Raw genomic sequence first — 18563 nt, 5'->3', positions numbered from 1 at the left:
CTCATTGGTCTCCGTTCTTGAACCGCTGCATCTCAAATGACAGTATCTGGTATTTTCAGGTAATGACACACAAGGAACATATTTAACTGTAGTAATGTTTATTGAGAATAATAATAATGAACCATAACAGAATATTTCCTGCTGGGGATGTGGAATTTGTTTTTCTTGATATAAAAAACATTGAAAACTACTATAAAAATTGACTTCTGAATGTCCTTTATACCATTTCCAGGCCAATTTACCCAATAACTTAAGACGGAATTGACAAGTGTACTGTAAAGCTCTGAAAGTCAATACTATATGCAGTGCTTTAGGGGCACTTTTTAAAAATGTGAATGAAATGTGGACGTGGCTGTATGTAGGCAACTCCTTTTCCAGTTGCTTTCTAAGATTCAATCTCAAATTCAAAGTACTGGGGGTCGAAGTAATGTATTCTGACGTAACCATCCTCCCCACCACTGCTGTAGCTGTGAAGAGAGAAGAAAACAGAAGTTTGTTTATTTAAAAAAACGATATGTATAATAAAATCTAAGCTGTTCTTGGAAACCTACAAGTGCTTTGGACATTGAGAAGCGCATGGACAGATGGAGGGCCCAACTACATTATATCCAGGTGATTTAACACAGAATGAAGGGCATACAGTGCTCCCTCGCTATAAGGCTCTCATTTATAATGCTCCTACAGCAGGTCCCCCAATTCCCTATACTAGTGATTCATGCAATATTTCTACAGTAAATACAGTACTGGTGTTGTTCAACCAGTAAACATCTTCTCGGTCTAACTTCCGTTTCTGTCTCTCCCTTTTGATACAGTACTTGAACTAAAGAAAAGCTGCGCTGGCACTTCATAACTAATAAATAAATATTAGGTCTATTACGTGGTTATCTTTCCGAATGTATTTACTTTTTTGCTGCGAGAGGAGCTGTGGCTTTCTCTGGGAGACGAGACGCTTCAGCCCCGCTCCGGCAGCCAAACTGCAGACAGTTCTACATGTAACCGTTTTACTGCATTTTGTAAAGCACAGCAGAGCAATTTTACATTTTATTTTTTGCTTTTCCTACAAAATACAGCAATTCAACAAAAAATGGTATGAAATGCACCTGTACATCAAGTCATTGCACCAATCAACAACACGCAGTCCAAAACGTCTGGCCACTAGTTTAGAACATTCTGCATAAAATACCTTGTTTTGAAGACGCTGCTGCAAGCAATCTGAGATCCGAGACCTTACCTCTTTCCATCGGGATGGAAAGCCACACAGTTGATGGGTCCGAAATGTCCCTTTACTCTCCCAAACTCTTCTTCAAAAGCTGCATGGAAGAACCTGTGTGGGGGGGAAAAAAGATTTAAAAATGGCCATAGCCACTATGAAAGAGTAGTCATCAAGATTGCAGGACGTTTAGTGAATCAGGTAGAGTGTAAGAGAGGCGAGGTTTACAAGTTTGAGTTTATTCTACATCACTGACCTGGCTTCAAACTTGCCAATCCTCGTGGAGGTTGTTGTTACTTCCATAGCTTCCTGACCGCCTCCCATAACCACCTGAAAATAACAAAACACTTTACTTAGGAGTTCACACCTTTTAAAGTGTTTGTACACCATAATTAATGACAGGGAAATCAGAAACAAAAAGAAAACACACTAATCTGCACCATTGTAACAGCCAACGCCATTACGGCTGCGACAATGGAGGCGGTACCAGGTACAGAGAAGTCAGAGGCAACATGACAAACACGGCCATGCAGTTCAATTACCTGGGGTTATTCATTCTTGTGTAGATGATATAACAGGCAAGCACAACTGCTTTAGAAGATAAGAAACACTGCAGGACTTGATTCACAATAGTTTCACTCAATTGCAACGCTGCGATTCGTAATTGCAATGTAATTCTAACTGAACCGTGGCACGCCTGTGTAATTGTAATTATACTATACAATCGATCAATTACCTGTGATCATTGCTTGGGTTATTTAGAATAAATGTGTTAGTGTGTAGTTCTTTGTTACTTTTTTAGTGTAATTGTAAATTATAATTAATTACTGCAGTATAATTGTAACTAATTTAACAAAATAGCATTGTAACTGTAATTTCAGCAAACATTTCTGCTGTAATTGTAATTATACATGTGCTTATAATAAACAGAAGGAACATGTATGACAAAGTTAGTAAAATGAACCGCAGTGTTTATTTCAATAACCTTCATCTCCAAGGCATGCGATCGTGCAGAACAAGTTCAATTGAAAAATGACTCTTTCCATTACTGTCTACAGCAGGCGATGTGTGAGCAGGCAGGGGCAATGATAGCAGTTATCAGCGTTTTGTGATCTGTGCTCGTATTTCAGGGAGGAGAGGAAGGGCAGTGAAAAATGATTATGGTGCGAGGTTGTGACAGGTACTGCACGGCTGGGGAGTATATTAAATTGTGAAGGAGATAGCAAACACCCCCTGCTTTCATTATAATCTGCGGCACTACAAGAATAATGATCGGATCACAAATAAATGCATAATTGAACTGGAACTGATTACAATTGCACAGGTGTGCCAAGGCTCCACTACGATTAGAATGGTGACTGACCTCACGTCTGATCCCATTTCTGTTAAAGTACAGCACACAAAAATCTGAAGTGTGAAATAATGTAGCAAACACTGAACAGAATTGTGGGGCAAAGAAACCAAACCTCATCTTACATGATCCATTATTGGGGAGACAGCAGCAGAGTTGACGGGTCTCTCTGTCTTAAACGTCTTAATGTGGTCTAACGTGTAAGAGTCGAACAACTGCACAAAAAAGGAGAAAAAGACTACAAGTTAATGCCAAGCAGAAATAGACAATACATGCAAGACCTCATGCCCTGTTCAGATAAGAACAGCTGTTCTTACCATATTAAACAGCTAAAAATGTAACTTGCAAACTTCTAATTGATCAAATATTGCCATTACACCACCAGCCTGGCAAGCTACTGTACAGCAATAGGAATCCACTTTCAACAAAAAATATATATGAATAAATAAATAAATCCCAAGCTACTTCCCAAATAATACAATGCACTCATATCATTTACAACTAAATGCTTTCTCAAGCATGGGCTTACAAGAACAGATAATATTTATAGTCTGGGAAAAATATATTCCAGTAGCTTGCTGTTGGTCTATGACTGTGTTAATTAGTCTGTTGAAATGTGTTAATGTGCTTAATACAGTCCACCCCCCTGACCTTGGCAGTGTTGTCCTTCGAAGCTGTGATAACCATGGTCAGGTCAATCGATGTCTGGATGTCATTAATCTGCTTGCTGTGCTCCTTCACCGTCTTTATGATCTCGCCAGACTACAGAGAGAAACCACACAGCTCTCGTCATCCGAAATACAACAATTAAGAAAAGCCTTTCATGCGCTGCACAAAACTCCTCAGAATGCCTGGGCTTCTACTTTTTACTCCTTCAGTATTACAAAGAACCCTCTTATAAAACTCACTTAATATCAGTGCCTTGTACTCTACAAAGCCATACTAACATTATTTACAGGCATATCTCGTTACAGGTCTGTGTTTAAGAGTTAATAATAGAAGAGAAATCTAGGATATTCCTAAAATAGCATCATACATTTTGTATTCAATTTATTAAAAACACATATTTTGTTACCTTAGTGGCTGGTTTCACAGACACAATTAGCACTCATTTTGGGCTACCTAATGGTAAGAAGATAGTCTAAGGTAAGCTCTAATCTGTGAAACCAGCCTTGGGTAAGGCAGTCAAAGCTTACTGGTATTTGGGGTCTGTGAAACCCACTGTTGGCCCGTTGTGTCTCGGTACTGTTGGTCACTCCAGGACATCTCTCCTTACCTTAGCACTAAACTGGTTGATTTCTCCGTTTTCGTGGCCAGCAATGACATACTCCCCCAGCGGCCCCCACACTGCACTGGTGATCTTGGACTCGCTGCATGGAACCTTAATGTAGGGCTCGTTGTCCTCTTTAAAAACAAAGCAAATAGAACAAAAAAAACAGACCAAAATCATTAAAACACAGATCTCAAACTTAAAACCTAAACAGCCTCTAAATAGTCTTTAAAACAATTGAGTGACTTGACACTTGAGTCTTGCTATAGCTTAGACAGGGCAATTCTCACGTGATGACAATACAGAAGTGAAGGGGATAACTACTTACCAATCTGGGACGGGTCTCGGAGGTCGAAGTAGTGCAGGAAACACTGGTAACCCATCTGCTTGTCTGTGGAGTACATGATGATGTTTCCACTGAAGTCGAAGCCACAGGTCCTCACCGCGGAGCTGGTCTTCAACAGAGCAAGCTGTTTACCTGCATGAAGAAGGAATTTAATAAATCTGAAGATCTTTCAATTATACAGGAAACATGACACACTGACAAGCAACATCTAGTTTCCAGGGATGTCCTGTTTTAATACTCTTAACCACTGCATAGATTTTTCACCCGGAACCTCTTATTTGCAATAATGCTGAACGCAGACTACTGGTCCTGTCTTGACTCGATATTTTTTGTGTAGTTTTGGTTACACAGTAGTTACAATAAGCCAAAGTTACAAAGCAGTGCTGCAATTGCATTAGCATTGCGTATGTATTTTTATTACCAGTTTGTTTTAAACCTAAAAACATAGCACACTGGAATAAATGTGTAGTGACATTGCCCCCCCCCCCAATATGTGCAACTAGCAACCCCGAGGGTTTTCTCAATGTCAATGTCATCCCTATATTAAAGGCGTTGCACTCACCTGTCTGACAGTCCCACAGTCTGCAGGAGTTATCTGCAGATCCAGTCAGCACATGTTTCGTGTCCCCTGAACAGTCAGTTAAAGAGGGAGGTATTCACAAAGATGTGTACACGGTGCAGGGAGCATGTGTTCGGTTACTGAGTCACATCAGGCATGTCAGCTTTCAATTGTTCAAGCTCACTCATCAGTGACTAAGTGGATCTTTACTAAGGCAATAAAAATACCAACACTGCATTTTACCCAAACACAGAGCAAAACCACATTTAGACAGAGAGATCCCTTTTAGAAGAAGATCCAAGCTAAGGGAGTTGAGAAGAATAACACAATAGCCAAGCCTTATTAGGAACAGCAGAACTGGTCTCATGGCTCTGGATAATATCTCCAAGTCCATGCTGGATTTTGTATTTAGAACTATACTCAGCCACTAACACTTACTGGCAACCCTGCTTACATAAGTTCCAAGGGTGAACACAAAACCCATGTGGTCCATTTAGAGCAAGCCTCTGAAGTGTTGTTTATTATGCTTTATAAGAGTTAGGACCAAGACAAACAGATTCACACTAAAAAAAAAGTGTATATGTGATATAGCACAGAAAAAGGATACAGTCTACATCCACACACCACACTGCTCCTGTGTGTCCATTGTACGTGCCAAGTCTCTCCCCATTTGCGGAGTACCAGGCATTGACGACCTGTTACGAAAATAAACCACCATGATTCATCACAAAGCATGATACTGGCATGTCTGACATAACTTTATAAGTAAAACATGATCATGATAATGACAATAATGATGAGATGATGTTATCATGCAATGCCTTGTTAGAACTGTTGAGATCTCCACATCTTGGAAATGAATTCAGAAAACACATCCGTCTACTAGAACACATATGTATGAATTGACTTATTTATTCTATTGGAATGTATGTATTGGCTGCCAGCAGAAACAGCTAAAATGATACTATGTCATAGTAGCAGGATCACACTCCTTTGGCTCAGTGTGATCTAGTGGCAAACAAGTATCAGGGAGGGAAGAAGCTTCTGCTCCGACTGCTCTCTCCGATTCGCTGGTTTCTGAGCACAGAATATGCAGCTGTAAGCTTTAAAAAAAAACAACTACGTACCGTATCTTTAGCTACAGAAAAAATGAGGTCTCCTTCCCTGTTGTATTTGATCTGTGTGATTGACCTTTCGTGGCCTTGCAAGAGGATGGGTCTCTGAAAAAAATAAATACAAAATCACCTGGAATTAATTAGAAACCTTTTAAGTATTTGTTTTGTGCAGCTACTGGCAGTGTTGCCGGTGTAACCTTAGTGCCAGTAAAAATCCAAGTGGTACTGACAACATCTGCCAAAGAAATCATCACCAACAAACATGGAATAAACGTCTCAGTACAAACAACAGCGAATTAGAGCTACCGCAGAAAATATATATTTAATCTATGCAGAGTTGATAATATAGACAACCTAGTAGATTTAAGAAGTCCACGACACAAGGGAGACAATCTGTGTATCGGTACGTTTACAGTAATGGGACAGTACATCGCTCATCACATGAAGCGATCGACACAATTTATAGAAGTGTTTTAATTTAGTTTGGGTACATCACCCAAGTTGCTGTATATACTAGCACTGTCACAATACAGGTTTTAATAATTGTTTCTCAAGAATTATTCTTGTATCACATTTACCATCCAACTTGTACACACCGCTTACTAGCAATGAACCAGCTCTATGTATGCTGAAAAGCCGCCTTGTGTTCACAGCCGTAATCCAGCATCCCACACGCTATTTCCAAACTGTACAGCGTCAACACGCATGTTTTTCGGAGACAGCTCTTTGTTACACTTACCATATCGGCGCTGCTTGACTCGGAGTCTCTCTCCGGTTGTTTTATAGTTGTACAAAAACGCGAAGTAGACGGCAGGCAAGCCTAGGCCTGACAACAGCATGCGAAGCAGCACCGAGCGGAAAGAAAGGGAGTTGTTTCGGGGTCAGAGTTGAAAGGGCAGGCAGTACCGGCGGTCACGTGATACACTCAGCTTCCGGTGTCGTCCTTGTTACCATGGTGTCTTTGTGTGAGTTCAGTTTGTGTATATATATTCTTATTTTTGCAAAACCCTACCGATTTAAATTGTGTGTTTTATTTAACGTTTGGCAGCGACACGGATATTTAATAATGGTTATGTTATCCAACTAATTGCTGTGTTAGTACACTGGAGTTTAAAAAAAACAAAACACGAACAGGTATCAGGAAATAGCTACTTAACAAGACTGACATGATGTTTTGACGTACCGCTTGTTACAGTACCCGTACAAACATGTATGCTGCCTGTAACCCCAAACCAAATCTAGATAATGCGGCTCCATAGACAAACCTTAAGGACAGTTTTAAGGAATCTTTTGTAAAGCATTTTTTTATTAAGCCCTGTAATTAATATATTTGCAGTTCATAAAACCCCTTTCAACTTTTTTTTTTAGAGAATGTTTGAAGCGTATTCTCAGTTTTCAAATAACAATTTTTGCATGACGTCATTTTAAACACTCTTAAAAAAACAGCACTTATAAATATTCTTTGAAAGAGTCCTTCAAGTTTAAAGTAAGCAAGTGTACATTCTGTCTCCATTCCAGTTGAAGTTTTGTGTCTTGTCATCGTGGCTGTGTTGTGGGGAGGGACAAACCCGTTTCTGAAGAAAGGGGCAGAAGGAATCGAAGAAGTGAAGAAAGGGAGTGTGGTCTTGCAGTTTCTTGCAGAAATCCGATTTCTTTTCCTCAACTATAAAGTAAGAATATCTTCAAACACAATGTGTGACCAGAGAGGGAAAAAGACGCCAGGTCGTCATTATTAATAGCGTGTGCAAGTATAGCCCAAACACCAATTAGCGCTTATTATGAAGAGTTAATAAAGGTTTTCAGACAGTCTAACACAATATCCAGTATAACGTTTTTCTTGTGTAAAGAATTATTATATATTAGACACAAAAACTTTAAGGCTGAGCTGTTTTTCTCCACAATGTTCCCGAATCCCCTAATGGTGTCATTTCTTTTTCAGTATTTGGTGCCATTTCTTTTAAATCAAAGTGGATCAGTCATTTACTATCTGACACTGGCCTCTACAGGTAGAGTGGAGCACTTTGCTTTTTATATTCGTGTCTCAAAAGAAATGCATGGCCTCACATTGACAGATTGCATGGCACTGTGGCAGCATGTAATTGTTATAAGGGTAAATATAGTTTTTGACACAATTATGCTATCATGACAACTGCCCCTGAAGTCAAGGTGCAGTAGCCTGGATAGCCTTTAGTATGATAAAATCTATAACACACTATTTGATACTGTAAACACGTTCATGATATCAATAATATTAGTATTCATGTAAGTTATTATTCAAAAAGGATATTGCTGCTATAGAAAGAGTGCAAAGAAGAGCAACCAGAATTATCCCAGGTTTAAAAGGCATGTCGTATGCAGACAGGCTAAAAGAATTGAATCTATTCAGTCTTGAACAAAGAAGACTACGCGGCGATCTGATTCAAACATTCAAAATCCTAAAAGGTATAGACAATGTCGACCCAGGGGACTTCTTTGACCTGAAAAAAGAAAGAAGGACCAGGGGTCACAAATGGAGATTAGATAAAGGGGCATTCAGAACAGAAAATAGGAGGCACTTTTTTACACAGAGAATTGTGAGGGTCTGGAACCAACTCCCCAGTAATGTTGTTGAAGCTGACACCCTGGGATCCTTCAAGAAGCTGCTTGATGAGATTCTGGGATCAATAAGCTACTAACAACCAAACGAGCAAGATGGGCTGAATGGCCTCCTCTCGTTTGTAAACTTTCTTATGTTCTTATGTTTTAAATATCATTTGATTTTGTAATTTTCTCCTCCCCAGACTTGTCTTTAGCTGTGCCTGTATCCAACTCCCTCACATTCCTGTTTACGCTGTTAACAGGAAAGCTCTTGGGTGAAGAAATTGGTGGGAAACGTAAGTAAAAGATATATCAGAGGCAACACCCCCAGATAACCATGAATAGGTGGCTGATGTAATTTGGGGTGATTTCCCCAGTGCTGTAAGATGCTCCAATAAAATGGATTGTGTAAGTGGGGTAAAGGTTGATCTGTGGCTTTATGACATATTTCAATAAAGAGAGTGTGTTTGTTAACCACTGTGTCTAATACAAAATTCCAATGCAGCCTAATTCCCTTTTCCAGGCTAATTTATTAACCACTATGCATTCAAACAATGTGTTGAAACAAGACTGGATTGAAGTGACTTGTCATTTCATCTTCTAACAGCACAGCTAATCGGATGTTTTACCGTTTATTTCAGGGGTTGTGTTTGGGATGTTCCTCACTATGCTTGGCGTTACACTCTGTGTGGCCAGCTCTGTTGGGGAGAACAGCTAAAATGGATAACTTGTATATCCAAATATGAAAAGGGAGCGAAATACTGAAAAAGAAAAGCAGTCACACGGACTGCCCAGGTCTACACAGTGCCCTGATACTACAGACCATGCCCTGGCTGTAGGAACTGATGCAGGTTCTCTGAGAAGCCAGCAACACCTGGGTCCAAGGTGTGCTCCAAACACGTCCTGGTTCCATACCAAGGAATCTTGAACAACTCGATTCTGAAGACCTGTACATGCTGTGCTTGTCTAGTTCTGTGCAAGCTGCAGCAGACACTATAAAATGAGGTCTTCGGACAAGGGTGTTCAGATTTACAATTAAAGGGCAAAAACAAGGAACATGAAGTTAACAGATCCTTCAAAATCATTCAAGAAACACACACTACATTTATATAAAGTTAGATTTTTATTGAAACCAAATAGACTTATTAAAGTAATTTGTAAGCACTGTTTAACATACAATTCCAGATAGTAAACTGTTTGTCTCTTGCAAAAAAAATCTGTAAATATTGAAAGTTATGTATGCCATATAAATATGTATTTCTAAAATAAAACAATTTTTTTTTACAGTTTGATTCAGATATTTTCAAATTATGCATTACATTATCATTACTGATAATGATAATATCAAAATATATATTAATATCACCCAGAAACACTGACTTAAGAGGATTATAAAGGTTTAAAAATATTTTGTACATTGGTGAATTTTTACTAATAAAAGTAAATCAAATACATTACAACTAATCATGTTCTTACATTATATTAAACTAACCTAGTATTCTCCATATACAGTAATATTCATCACTATATTTAAGTCTTAAGACAACAGACTGACACATTTATGCTGCTCCAGACCAGAGATGCACCTACAGGACGAGTGTGGCATTCTGGTGTTAGTATTTGGTATTATCAAATGCAAGTTTTATGAATATTTTTGCCTACATATCATTTCTTTCTGTTTAAAGGACATTCCCTTTTGGTTCATGGGTATGTTCTATAAATATAATTATATATTTAAAAAATAATAATTAGGTCTGTTGAGGATATATGAATACAGTAAACAATATAGGTACATTTTTGTATTTAAAATACTGTAAACGTGGACATGCATTCATATAGCAGGGAGCAGGCATGGTAACATGGTAGGCACACAGTGGTCTTTTCAATTGTGCTAAAAGAGTGGCAGATCAAAAAACTGCTGTTTTGCCTAATTTATTATTATTTGTTTAGAGCAATTGAATAGACCCAATTGTGTTGTAGACGTGGCACAATATTTAAGTATAAATTTGTTCTGAGAATCATTCCTCTCGGTGTTCCAGTTCTCAACGATCATTTACTCTTGCAGCCTGTGAGAGGAGGCGTGGCTTGTCCTTCCATTCCGCTCCACACTGTGGTAGTCACGTAATCTACCATTCTCAGGTCTAGGGCTTCTTTTTGTTTCGCGATATGGGAGTTCCTTCAGTAAAATAAAAGACATGGACATGTCTTCACATAATAACCCAGCTTGCTTTCTTACCTGACACTGCAACTCCACACACAATGACAATGAAGAAGTAAGCATGTTCGTCAAAGTGGTGTAAAGGAACCAGCAATGTATGGTTGTAAACCTTGAGTCAAGAGGTTGAATTATTAAGCTTGTGACTTGAAATTTATAACATTATATTTAAGAAAGATGATGCAGATTCTCTTTGGTTAGCAGTTACAGAGATCTCTTTTCAAGTTTAAGGGAGGCTGGTTAGCTCCCATAGTATTAACACGTCTTTACTTAACCAAATTATATATATATATATATTCCCTTACCCCGTCTTCTACCCGATCTGTATGGTTCAGTGGAACTGCTTCATCATCAGGAATCTTTGCTTCTCTCTGAAAAACATTACAAACACATCAGCTTTACTCACTTGTTTTTTTAACTTTACTATAGAATTAAAGAGCTTCCTTGTTTTTTCATGATCATTCATTTGTGATTGAGGTTCTTCATATTTAGGCCATTTTCACAAATCCTGCAGTAGTCCCTCAATAGTAAAAAAAAGAAATGTAATTGGTAAATTTAATAATAAGAGGGAACATGCAGAATCTTAATTTACATGTACAGGAGTATGGTACTTTTGTTTTTTACATGCTACTGTAAATTTCACATGGATTGTACTTTCCCACAAGTGATCTGAAACTGGGCTTATTCCAGGACTAGTGAATCAAATCCCTGTTCCCTTACCTCATCTTCTCCATGATCGTACGCTGCTATCGTTTCATCTTCAACAGTATCTGCAACTCTCTGGAAGTTACAGGATTAGAAACCATGTTTTTTGCACATACAGTAACTCGTACTACAGATAAGTTCTCAAAAGTTCAGTCAACATCAGGTTTCGGGCTGAGCTAACTCCATGTTGTTGTGATGACTCTAAGGGGGCATTCTTGAGAATAGACTTTGCTTCAACCTAAACTTCCCTAAAAGAATTAGAAGCGGCTATCATTGAGAAATGGTCACGTAGAGCATTTTAAAAAGCCCTGCTGACTCAATGTCACGTCCTGGCTGTCCATGGTGGCCCTGCACTGTTGACCATGTTTGTATTGTTTTGCCCCACCTGTTCCCTGTGTCCCGGCAGTAGAAGCTGCAGTTACCTGATCCACTGGGAGTTCCACTCTGATGTTCTCATCTTCAGGCACTTCGGGAGCTCGTTGCACCTCCCGTCTCTCCCGGTTCACTTTAAACACCCCTGAGTCTTCTACAACAAACACAATGTAGTGAACCATTTAACTACCGTACAGCAGTAAAACCTTGAACACACCCCTCTGGTCATTGGTCTGTTGCATGTTAAGGCTCTCCTGCCCCTGTTGTGCTAAACGCATTGACGTTTTGGTTTCAAGCTGATTGTAACACTGTGATAAACCATGTCAGGGGCGCTCACCCTCTTGCGTCTCCTGCGGAGTGGTTTTGGAGTTCTTCCTGGAGTGTCGGACCCGGACTGGCTTGGCGTAGAAGAGGGATTGCTCTTCCTCCCCGGTGTTTTTCTGTGGTTTCCTCCTCCCGGCTCGGGGAGAGACGGGGCTGGTGTCTTCACCTGCCGCTCCTGTCGACTTCACTCGCCGGCTGTCAGACTGCAAAAAAAAAAATAATATAATCACTTTAATTGCCAAGAGTATCTACACAGAATTATGAAAAACAACTATGGAAGTTCTTTGTATTCATACTGTAGCTACTGCAATTTGGGATCCTACATATAGTTGAACAGCAGTTAAACTGATGTTCCAGTAAAGTTCACAACCTTTTTTTCAGTTTAGAGTAGCTGTTTTTCATCTGAGCAAGATGTTTCTCGTTTGACACGTACAGTACAAAGACAGTCAAATTAGAAGAAAGGGATAACTAGTAGAGAGCAAAGTCATTTTCACGTGCCATACAGAACGATGCATTTTTGTAAAGCTTACACAGTGCTGACAGGGCTTCACTATCTATTATATAAATGAATACAGTGTGACTGTACCTCCTCTGGGGAACGCAGGAGAGCAGAATCGCTCACTCCATCTTGTGGAACACTGGTAGTTTTCCTATACTAGTAAACCAAACCAGGGATAAACATTAGTATATCAAAATGCAGTTAATCAAAGTCAACCTGAGATCATTATATTTATGTAAAGTACAGTAACTGTAGATACTGTATTGAGTAATTCTCACCTAACCTGCCAACTTTCCATCATTGAAAGAATGCATTTTTTTTTGCACAGTGCTGCATGAGATTTAGCTGGTCAAGAAGACTATCTAAGCTGCTTGAAACAGCAAGCTAAATGCTTTTCTGAAATGGTATACCTCGTTTCCTTTTGTAATGCGTCTGTTTCCTGGGTGGTTTCTGAAAGAAATGGAAACAGAAGCTAAAAAAACAATTCTGAAACTGAATCGATTTCACACCACAGTGGAAAAAACACTGTCAACAAGCCATGTGCGTTCCAATGAAAATGCTGCATTAAGATGTTCAAAATAACCCCTCCTGGATACAAATAGCACCCAGTTAAAGGGTGTCAGCTACCTGCCATGTTTTATGTTTTATCGCCTTGTGGATGTCATTTCCACAGCATGATCACTGTTACCTGAGACCGTTGTGTGCTGGTGCTTTAGGAACAAGGAGTTCAACGTAGGGCAGCTTCTTGAATTTTTCTGTCCCCACGGCAACATAGTACTGTCCACTCACCAGCTCCTCCTCGCTGGAGACCGTCACCCCATCTACTGTGCACAGCCTGAGTATCAGAACACACGGTTACTGTTTCGCAGGGAGATGCATATATACTGTATGTATATCTTTTCTTTAAAGGAGTGCTAGCCAATGCTTTATTAACATTATTACTGATCCCCATTCTGTTGTGCTGAGAATCTTTGAGTTCTTGTTTGTTTTTACATGAATTCAGGATAATTCATTCTGACTAAAATGATCACGTGGCAGCAATATGAAATCATATTTTTTCCAAGAATTATCCAAACAGTAATAAGCCTTACTTTCATCTTTAGATCTTTAATGGCTTATCCCCTGGAAGAGACCCAGGCAACCGTGGAGGGAAGACAGTTCACTTTGAGTATGGGCCTGATTGCACCTGATCATATTCGATATCCAGGACAGTGATGTCCACCCCTCCGAGATGCTAAATGTCCATCCCCTCACCTGCGAACAGCCCCAGTCCTGAGGTTTGCTTTCTCCGTGACCTCGATGAGGATTTTCTCCCAGTCCTGGCGCATGTTCTTGGGGATGATTAATCGGAAAGGGGGGCAGAGCAGGTCCCCGTTTCGAAACACGCTGCAAAGCAAACAGCACAGTTCCGTACAGCACATTGCTTACAAAGCGGCTTCTTTTCATTGCATTTCCTCTACTGGAACGTGCTGGCTGGGCCATAACAAGCTAGGGGGCCATATAGAATGTGTGCAGCATACAGGCGCTCCTGGACATTCCCCTATTACAGGTGAACTGCAGAGCAGTTACATAACAACACACCAACCTGTTATTAACACACTGCACCCACCCAGCCCTTTTGTCCATCACGCAAAGGTGATATCCTACCTACATAATACTGAGCCTTACAATGGAATTACATACAATACAGTGTCAGCTACACTACGTCTACACTGGAGTTGTGAGTATGGGTACATACCCAGTTTACTTACTGGATTACAGATGGCATATGGATGTGCTTCCTCCATTTCGCAGAGACGTTCGCTCTGTACACGGGCCTCATCTGAAACACAAACGTGAATCTAAATTTAAAAAGCCTATTGCAGAGGATTAAAAGCCCAATTCTGTACTAGTGTGCCAGAGCTTTTTGCATGGGGACTGGGATTAAAACAATAATTAATATTGGCCTCTTTGCAACACATTGTCTGTGGTCGTAGTCAGAAGCAATCAATCGCATTTTGACACTAATAAATAAATATATTAAAAGGAAAATTAACTTTACACATTACAAACACACTAATAAAAGTACACATTATATATTTTAGTCTGGATATGGAGTCCTATATAGTCAAATCTATAGTAAAACATTAACTAGTTCCATAATGCAAGCCTCTAGAAAACAGGATCTCTATTTCATACTCAAGCACAATGCCAGAATATCCATTAGCCAATTCTGACCACCAGATAATTAAATAAGCCTTTGAATACATCTTTAGCTGATGAAACGAAGTCTGCAGCAATGGTTGCACTGTATCAAAACAATGCATTAGAGGCCTGACTCCAGGGCGTGCCTGGACTTGCACTCCAGTCTGGTGGTAATCAGGAAAGATTTCTCTCCTTGTTTTTGATCATAGAACGGATTTTACTTGTAACTCTCTGTGTCCTGCTTGAGGCCCGTGGGCTTGTGGAGTCACTTGCCAAGTCAAACAATGGATCAACAGTGCAACACCTTTCATTATCCCTTGGAAGGGATAGCTGTGGACAGGTGACATGCACATCTCTGTGTTCTTCTGATCTGTTTTCAGGAGCCATAGTTCAGAGACTGTATTATGCCAGTCTTTCGCTTTATAAAGTGAATGCAAGTGAAGGATACATACAGGTTTTGTGGAAATGCAATGCCACGGCTAAATTCTGCTCTGTTAAGGGTTGCACTGTGTACTGCAAGAACTGTTTAGCCGACTGTGACAAATCTTGGTCACGGTCTCCTTGGTACTGACACTGGGTTGACTGAGCCTTGGAGGGTATTTTGGGGAACGGCTCTCCTTTGGTTTTGATACAAGGGCGAGTAACGAGTACCACCACACCCCTCCCAAATAGTATTCAAACCGTCAGTTTTAATTATGATATCACTTTGTGATTTTTAATTTTATTATGCCGTTGACAAACCCCAGGAGCCCTGCGTAGCTACACTGCCAACAGCTGCTGGCGAGACGCGGATGATTAATCTGTCCGCTTTCCCAGCAATGTAAATAGGCCTTTCAATTAATCGCCAGCAAATGTGACAGACGTGGGAAAACAGTGTATTGCACACAGTGACCTTGTTTGACAGAGCCTTTAACATCGCATTTGTTTCTCTGAACTGAAAGTGTGAAGGTTCAGTTTGAACAACCCCTCTGTTGTTTTCAAGGCTGAGGGAGCTCCGGTCCCATCACAGCACCATTTATACTGTGCTCCTAAACAAACAGGTCCTAGAACAAAGCTTAATGAATATACTTATTTGGAACTGTACCTTTTTACTGGTGAAGTTACTGATTAGTGATGTTTTTAGCAGCAAAATATGCACAATACATACAGCATGCATGTGCAGTGTTCCCCCTATATAATGCAATAAGCAATAAGGCTCCTGTTGCATAGCAGTTTGATCCAATCCTGGTTTTGCTTTGAGTTTAAGACACACTTGAGCTTGTTACCTGTAGCTGATCAAGCTTGTATTAAAACCTGGAATGGGTGAAACTGCTATGCAATAGGAGTCTTATTTCCATCTCTGTAATGCTGTAGTCATGAGCCATAGTTAAGAGACAGCTATTTGTGTTCCGCCAAATGCAGGTGCTATAAAATGTGAGCTAAGCCCATACTACCTTAACCAGTTCCACTGTCTAAAGGCTTATAATGAGACCGCAATATACACAACCTGCAGGACTCACCTGTAATCCATCTCTCTTTTTGATCACAGCTGGCTTTTTACTCCCTGGATTCAGGTAGCTGCAAAAAAGTTACCAAAATGAACTGAACTCCAAATAAAATAGACCCAAAAGATTACTGTCCATGGGATTTCATCCAACTATAACTGTTGAATTTTAGGAAACATTAATAACCACTGGGAAAACAATTAACATTATACAGTAATATACAGGTGGTCGCAAGAGGCTTTTTAATAACCAAGACTTTTTAATCGTGCAAGTTCATATGGCATTTACTACCTAAGTTTTCATTAAGAATATGAAAACAGTTATTTATACTAGATCTAGTGTCACTTTAAAATAAGGATTAATTCAACAGGTTGGAGTTTACACATCTAGTGAAACCTGAATTAACCACTAAGTAAAGTTCTGAATATTTGTGGCTGCTTATTCAAGGAACCTAGGTCCTTCACTTGTACTGAAAAAAAAGTGAGGTTTACTGGCTGGTAAGAGCACATAGTTCAAGTGGATGTAAATTACATCTTTTACTTTAATTACCTTTGAATTACTGACACCTAACATCTCAGAGTACAAGAGAGCATCTAAGGAACCAGGGAAAGAGCACAGAAGTTGACAGTTGAAAGGGGTGACGGTACTCACTCAAGCTTCTTGAAGCGTTCAAACCCAGCTGCCACGTACTGAGAGCCGCTCTGCAGCTCGCTCAGGTCGTGGACTCTGTGGCCCTCTCGAGGGGTGTACAGGTTCCTCACGGCCGCGGGGGCCTGGATGTTGTCCGTCACCTCATTCAGAAAGGATTCGTACGTCACAAACTGCTTCTGGTTCACCACAAACTTCCTCCCGTTGAAAAAGGGGTCCCCGTTTTTGTAGACCACCACGTTCTTCGTTAGCGGGAGCACCGTCCCGTGAGAAGTCATTTTTTAAAAAGGAATATTAAAAATCAAAAAGAATACAAAATTAATATAATTGGCTTGTTATGCTGCTGCTGCTTAAGCAGAGTCCTTGGCTTGCCTTGTGTTGTGTGTATTGTCTAAACTGAGAGACTGTGGCTATGCTAGGAGTATTTCCTGGTTGCCAAGGCAGCAACTCCAGCAATAGCAGGATTTGTAAACCAACCCTCCAGCATACCCTTGAAGGCAGAATCAATAAGATAAACCGAACACCTCACTGTTTGGCAGTCAGGTCCCCTGAAACATTACACAGCACAGGATCATTACGACTGGCTCCCAATAAAATTCCACTAGACTAGAGGGCAAGAGATTGAACTCAAGGGCTGTTTAAAGCAAATACACCTCCAGGTGCTGTACCAAACAAAATTCCATTCGGCTGAGGAGTAGCAGCGGCTCAATCATTAATTAATATCAGTGATTCTATCTCACTTTCCGAGGGCCTCTGCTATGCTCACAACAAAGCTCTGCTAAGCTGTAGCTGCTAAGTTGAGTTTTATGTTTTCTGATTGACTGTGCGTTTTGCACTTGTTATTCATGGTGTTTGATGATGCTTGCTGTGAAGGTGGTGGGAGCCTCTTGCCAGCTCGTCATCGACTCGTCTGGTTAAAGGTCATGATTGGCTGATGGATTGGAGCTGGATTCTGGGGCGTTTCACCTTATTACCATACCAAGCAACAATAACAGATCCTCAATAACCTTATAGCACAACATTTAGGTTCATAAACACGTACTTACTCAATTCAAGTGGAATGTTTTCTGTGGTTAATGTTTAATCAAGGGAGCAGTTCCGTTTGGAGCACACAGCCACATTCCTCAGACTGGGCACAAAAAACCTTAACTGTTTCCTTAATTAAAAATGCAGCCGCACAGAGCACTGCTTAAGGCACCGTCTTGTTTCACAGACCAGGATTAGCGTTTTTTGGTTTTTCCAAAATTAGTTCCAAATCAACTGTAACTGTGCAAGTTATGAAATGCAACTTAATTTCAGAAATGTTATATTGCACACATATTAGGTGGTGTACCTTGGTATATTCCTCAAACTGAAAGTCAATACAGTACATGCAAAACACTGTCATTCGAACTGCATCTTGGGTATCATTGAAAATACTCACCTTTGTGCAGCATTTGATCTACACAGTGAAAGCCAAACCCGTGTTAAGAGGTCTACAGCCAGTTGCACAGTTAAAATCAAAACAGAAAAGGATCCTTGAAAGTCATGTTACAGTGAATATGCAAAAGTCTTTTTAGTCTTGACTTTAGAATTAAGAGTAAGCATATGCAAAGTTTCACTACCATTTTTCTTCTAGAATATCAATCAGTCTCAGCAAACCAAGTAGAAAAGAAACAGTGGCGAGTCATACATCACTCTTATTTAAATGCATAGAACCACAAC

The 18563-nt window shown here is 40.0% G+C and overlaps 3 protein-coding genes across 3 annotated transcripts; 1 reads left to right on the top strand and 2 right to left on the bottom strand.

Moving 5' to 3' along the window:
• Window positions 1-81: 81 nt before the first annotated feature.
• Window positions 82-6730, bottom strand: LOC117414074 (eukaryotic translation initiation factor 3 subunit I). Its single transcript, XM_034023739.3, has 11 exons — window positions 6591-6730; window positions 5864-5956; window positions 5344-5431; window positions 4740-4805; window positions 4160-4309; window positions 3838-3965; window positions 3213-3323; window positions 2687-2776; window positions 1467-1540; window positions 1232-1324; window positions 82-467 (listed from the first exon to the last, which is right to left on the bottom strand). The coding sequence occupies exons 1-11, from the start codon at window positions 6591-6593 to the stop codon at window positions 386-388; spliced, it is 978 nt and encodes a 325-aa protein (XP_033879630.3). The 5' UTR covers window positions 6594-6730; the 3' UTR covers window positions 82-385.
• A 16-nt stretch (window positions 6731-6746) lies between these two features.
• On the top strand, window positions 6747-9714 carry tmem234 (transmembrane protein 234). Its single transcript, XM_058999707.1, has 5 exons — window positions 6747-6816; window positions 7370-7521; window positions 7791-7857; window positions 8632-8724; window positions 9070-9714. The coding sequence occupies exons 1-5, from the start codon at window positions 6804-6806 to the stop codon at window positions 9144-9146; spliced, it is 402 nt and encodes a 133-aa protein (XP_058855690.1). The 5' UTR covers window positions 6747-6803; the 3' UTR covers window positions 9147-9714.
• LOC117414071 (doublecortin domain-containing protein 2B-like) lies at window positions 9533-17643 on the bottom strand. Its single transcript, XM_034023735.3, has 12 exons — window positions 16863-17643; window positions 16227-16284; window positions 14295-14365; window positions 13798-13929; window positions 13232-13378; window positions 12954-12993; window positions 12631-12699; window positions 12058-12247; window positions 11771-11874; window positions 11364-11423; window positions 10949-11014; window positions 9533-10604 (listed from the first exon to the last, which is right to left on the bottom strand). The coding sequence occupies exons 1-12, from the start codon at window positions 17135-17137 to the stop codon at window positions 10482-10484; spliced, it is 1335 nt and encodes a 444-aa protein (XP_033879626.3). The 5' UTR covers window positions 17138-17643; the 3' UTR covers window positions 9533-10481.
• Window positions 17644-18563: the final 920 nt, after the last annotated feature.

The sequence above is a fragment of the Acipenser ruthenus genome, chromosome 25, assembly GCF_902713425.1.
Source record: "Acipenser ruthenus chromosome 25, fAciRut3.2 maternal haplotype, whole genome shotgun sequence".
Lineage (NCBI taxonomy): Eukaryota > Metazoa > Chordata > Actinopteri > Acipenseriformes > Acipenseridae > Acipenser > Acipenser ruthenus.
The sequence above is the reverse complement of the archived record's forward strand: the minus strand, read 5'-3'. Positions and strand labels throughout refer to the sequence as shown.